The 3,866-nt window shown below is 43.9% G+C and overlaps 1 protein-coding gene across 1 annotated transcript; it reads left to right on the forward strand.

Annotated features, from left to right (window-relative positions):
- The first annotated feature begins 1,486 nt into the window (after positions 1-1,486).
- LOC122310858 (transcription factor TCP7-like) lies at positions 1,487-3,556 on the forward strand. The gene has a single exon (XM_043125060.1). The coding sequence runs from the start codon at positions 1,813-1,815 to the stop codon at positions 2,605-2,607; it is 795 nt and encodes a 264-aa protein (XP_042980994.1). The 5' UTR covers positions 1,487-1,812; the 3' UTR covers positions 2,608-3,556.
- Positions 3,557-3,866: the final 310 nt, after the last annotated feature.

Raw genomic sequence — 3,866 nt, forward strand, 5'->3', positions numbered from 1 at the left:
TTGTACGATTGAGTTGCATCTCTACTACTTTTTGGATCATAACCATTTTGGACTAGTATTGTGATCTTAGTTGTTCAATGGATTTTTATGTATGAAGTATGTTTTAAGCATTTGGGATATTTTCAATTTGGTGCATAGTATTGCTAAAGAAAAAATTTATCCGCTGCGAATATTGCATATTGTTAGATGCATGTTAGGAATATTGCATCTTATATGTCATGAACGGGGGCAGGTAACCTTGTGTTGCATGTCTCGACGCTTCAAATGTCCGTCCGATCCCAAACGGAATTTGGGGGCGTCACACCCTGCCCCCGTTAGGGGAACTAGATGTGGGGTGGTGTTGCCCACCTCGCCCCCGCGAGCGTGGTAGTGGGGTGCAGGGCCCACTGCCCATCCCTATAATCTGTATTAATAATTAACTTAATTTTAATTTAATAATTTAAATAAATTTTGTTATTAATTTATTTGAAGAAAAAAATAAAAAAATAAAAAAATAATTATATCAAACCGAACAGACCAACTAAACCGAATTGAACCGAACCAATTCTTATGAATGTTCAGTATGAGAAAATAATGGACTGGTCCATCATCTCTTAAATTGGACCGATTTACACCCTTAGTTACACGTTCAGATTCAAACTTTAACAAGATGAGATTGAATGTGCATATCAAGATAGAGTAATACTACATACAGTCACTTTTGTATATTTCCTACACACTCTACTGATATAATTGATTGATTATTATATTTTTAATATATAACTAATCATATCTTTAGAATATATAAAAAAATATATAAAAATAAATACACATAAAATTTTTGCCAATATAACGAAGGCGAATCAACAAAATCTATCTCAAGTACACGCAGTCATCAAATATTCTATAAAAATGACTTACTTCACTATTTTATGAAACAGTGATCAGAGTGACCGTCACACGCCTGGCTAGAAATTTAGGCTACGTTTTGTGAATAATAAAAAAATAATAAATAATTTATAAATAATAATGGCAGAGGATGATGGAGAGAAACCGTTCATGCGATAGAAATGAGTGAGCTTATAAATAGATAAAAAAGAACAAAAGGGAAATTTCATAAGCACGTGGCTTGACCATAATAACAACAACAATTAATTACCGCGGACTTAGGAACTGTTGTTCAGTGCTCCGGAGGCTGTCCAAATATGTATAGGCCGAAACTTCCCGGGACCAACTGCTGGGTTTTGGATGGATGGATGGATCATATACACGACACCGTTTTTTAAATTTCAATTTTTTTTTTAACAAAAAAGTACGGCAACAGGAGTGGTCCCCGCCCCTCCCAAGACTTTAAAAATCCCTCTGCCAATTGATTCGTTGGGGTGGGATGTCGATCACCTCTCGCACGAGGCGCGTAAAACGCACGTTTCAACCAAACCTAAAAAACATGCAAGGATGCCGAAGACAATGAAGAAGACCAGGAGAAAGCTAAAGACACAATTGGGAAGACTAGGTGAAGCGAAGAGAGGGAGGGTGAGCTGGTTGTGTGGTGTTGTGTAGTGTTAGATGAGGGACCCACCACCCATGTGCCCCCCTCCTGTCTCCACCAGCTCCTGCCTCTCAATCATTAGTCTCTCTGTCTCCCCTCCCAAACACTCTCCTCTCTCTCTCCACCCTCCAAACTACACCTCTCTTTCTCTCTCCGTGGCCATTGCTGATAACACACCCTCTCCTTTTTTTAAAAAAACCAAATAAAAACAGCTGTCCTCTGTCTCTCTCTGTGTTCGTGTCTCTTTCTCTCTCTCTCTCTAGGTCTACCGAAGACGAAGACCCATGTCAAATTCCGACGTAGCCAATAACGGTGTCACCAACGGCGCCCTATTGGAACCCCAGAGGCAGCAGCCACCCTCCAACGGTGCTCTCTCCGTCAAGAAGCCCCCCTCTAAGGACCGTCACAGCAAAGTTGATGGCCGTGGCAGGCGCATCCGCATGCCCATCATCTGCGCCGCCCGTGTCTTCCAGCTCACTCGTGAGCTCGGTCACAAGTCCGACGGCCAGACCATCGAGTGGCTTCTCCGCCAAGCCGAGCCCTCTATCATAGCCGCCACTGGAACCGGAACCACCCCCGCCAGCTTCTCCACCGTCTCCGTCTCCGTTAGAGCTGGCGGCGGCTCTACCTCCCTCTCTTCTTCTACCACTTCCTCGTCCCTCTCCCACTCTCTGGACCACAAGCCCTTGCTGGGACCCGCTCCCTTCATCTTGGGAAAGCGCGTCCGGGCCGACGAGGATGGCGATGTCAAGGACGAGGGCTCCGGTGTCTCCGTGGGTCATACTATGGGCTCGATACTCGGGTCCGCTGCTTCAGGTGGGTTCTGGGCGGTGCCTGCGAGACCCGACTTCTGGGGCTTCGCTGCTGCGCCGTCGCACGAGATGGTGGTGCAGGCGCAGGCGGCGCAACAGCAGCAACCGTCCCTGTTTGTTACCCATCATCATCATCAGCAGCAGCAACCGATGGGCGAGGCGTCGGCGGCTAGAGTGGGAAATTACCTTCCGGGACATCTGAATTTGCTGGCTTCGTTGTCGGGCGCACAGGGAAGTTCAGGTCGGAGAGAGGACGACCCTCGTTGATTAATCAAGTCTCTTTTTGTGCGGTAGTGGTAACAGTGGCGGCGGCGGCGGCGGCGGGGTTCGTAGTTTGGTATATAAAACATATATGTATGTTTATCGCTCGTTTCCTTTTTCGCGTGTCAGTGAAGTGGATTTTTAGTGAATTTTTTTAGGGTTAGGTTTTTTAGCTTTGAGTGAAGGAATTAGGGTTTGTGGAGATTTGGAAAATATGTGTGGATGAATGGCAATTCATTAGGGGATTTGCTACTCTGTTTGAAGATTAATCAGGGTTTAGGGTCCACATTTATTTAGGCTTTGGGGGGGTCTTTGTTGGAGGATGGAGTGAGTTAAGTATCAGGGTTTGTGCTTCACAATTGAAGGTACAAAGGGTGTTTCTGAAGTAGGGTGCTTATGCAAAATCTAGCCTAATAATTATATAATTTGTGGCATCTCGGGAACGTATTTAAGATTGCTGTCTCTGGTTTTGGTGCTGCTTGCTCGTTTAAAACTCAGTCTCAACATTCTCAAGAGCATGCTTGCAACTTGGGACTTGAAGATTGTGCTTTTGCAGAAATATATTGCATTTCTTTACAATTGTGTACAACCACAACCGGTGATCCAAATTCAGTTCTTCCTGTACTTGTTGGAATATGGTGGTGGGTGAGAAAAGCTAACTGCTTTGCTGCGTTTGGGCACTTATGAAGATGAGAAACCGTGGTTCATGCTCTCCCTTTGGCTTGCATGCTCTATGTTGAATGTAACAGTCTGGACGGTAACTGGGTGTGTGAAAGATAAAAAAAAGCTCTGGTTCCTCCTTGTATGACCTCTGCGTTTGAGAATTTGCTCAGTATTCTTAGCCATTTCTTAGATTTATCCGCGTGACAAATAATGTGTTCTCTTCTCTTGTATGTAAGTGGATTGTTTTTGGGTGCCTATGGTGTGAATAAAAAAACCCATCTGTTTCTCCCCATCGTGTGCTACTAAATTTCTAATTCTTCTCTTTCAATGCATATATGACGTTTTTCTGCTGCTAATTGTATCAATCTGTTTTGCTTACTTTGTATGCTTTTGTAGCACTAATTTCTCTTGAATGTTCAACAACTAGTTGTGAGAATTTTTGGGGGAAGCATGTAATGCACAGAAGTTCAGGAGATAGAAAAGTCTGAGGAGTTGATTCCATTGGTTTCTCTTCTGCTGTTCGCATTTCTGCTGCTGAGAAGGTAACGCAATAATGCACTCTTTAAAGGGTAACGCTATTGTCTGTGATTCATAGACCAGCT

Source organism: Carya illinoinensis, chromosome 5, assembly GCF_018687715.1.
Source record: "Carya illinoinensis cultivar Pawnee chromosome 5, C.illinoinensisPawnee_v1, whole genome shotgun sequence".
Classification (NCBI taxonomy): Eukaryota; Viridiplantae; Streptophyta; class Magnoliopsida; order Fagales; family Juglandaceae; genus Carya; species Carya illinoinensis.

Excerpts from the sequence above, each read along its gene's own strand:
- LOC122310858 (XM_043125060.1), top strand. The coding sequence starts at position 1,813 with ATGTCAAATTCCGACGTAGCCAATAACGGTGTCACCAACGGCGCCCTA.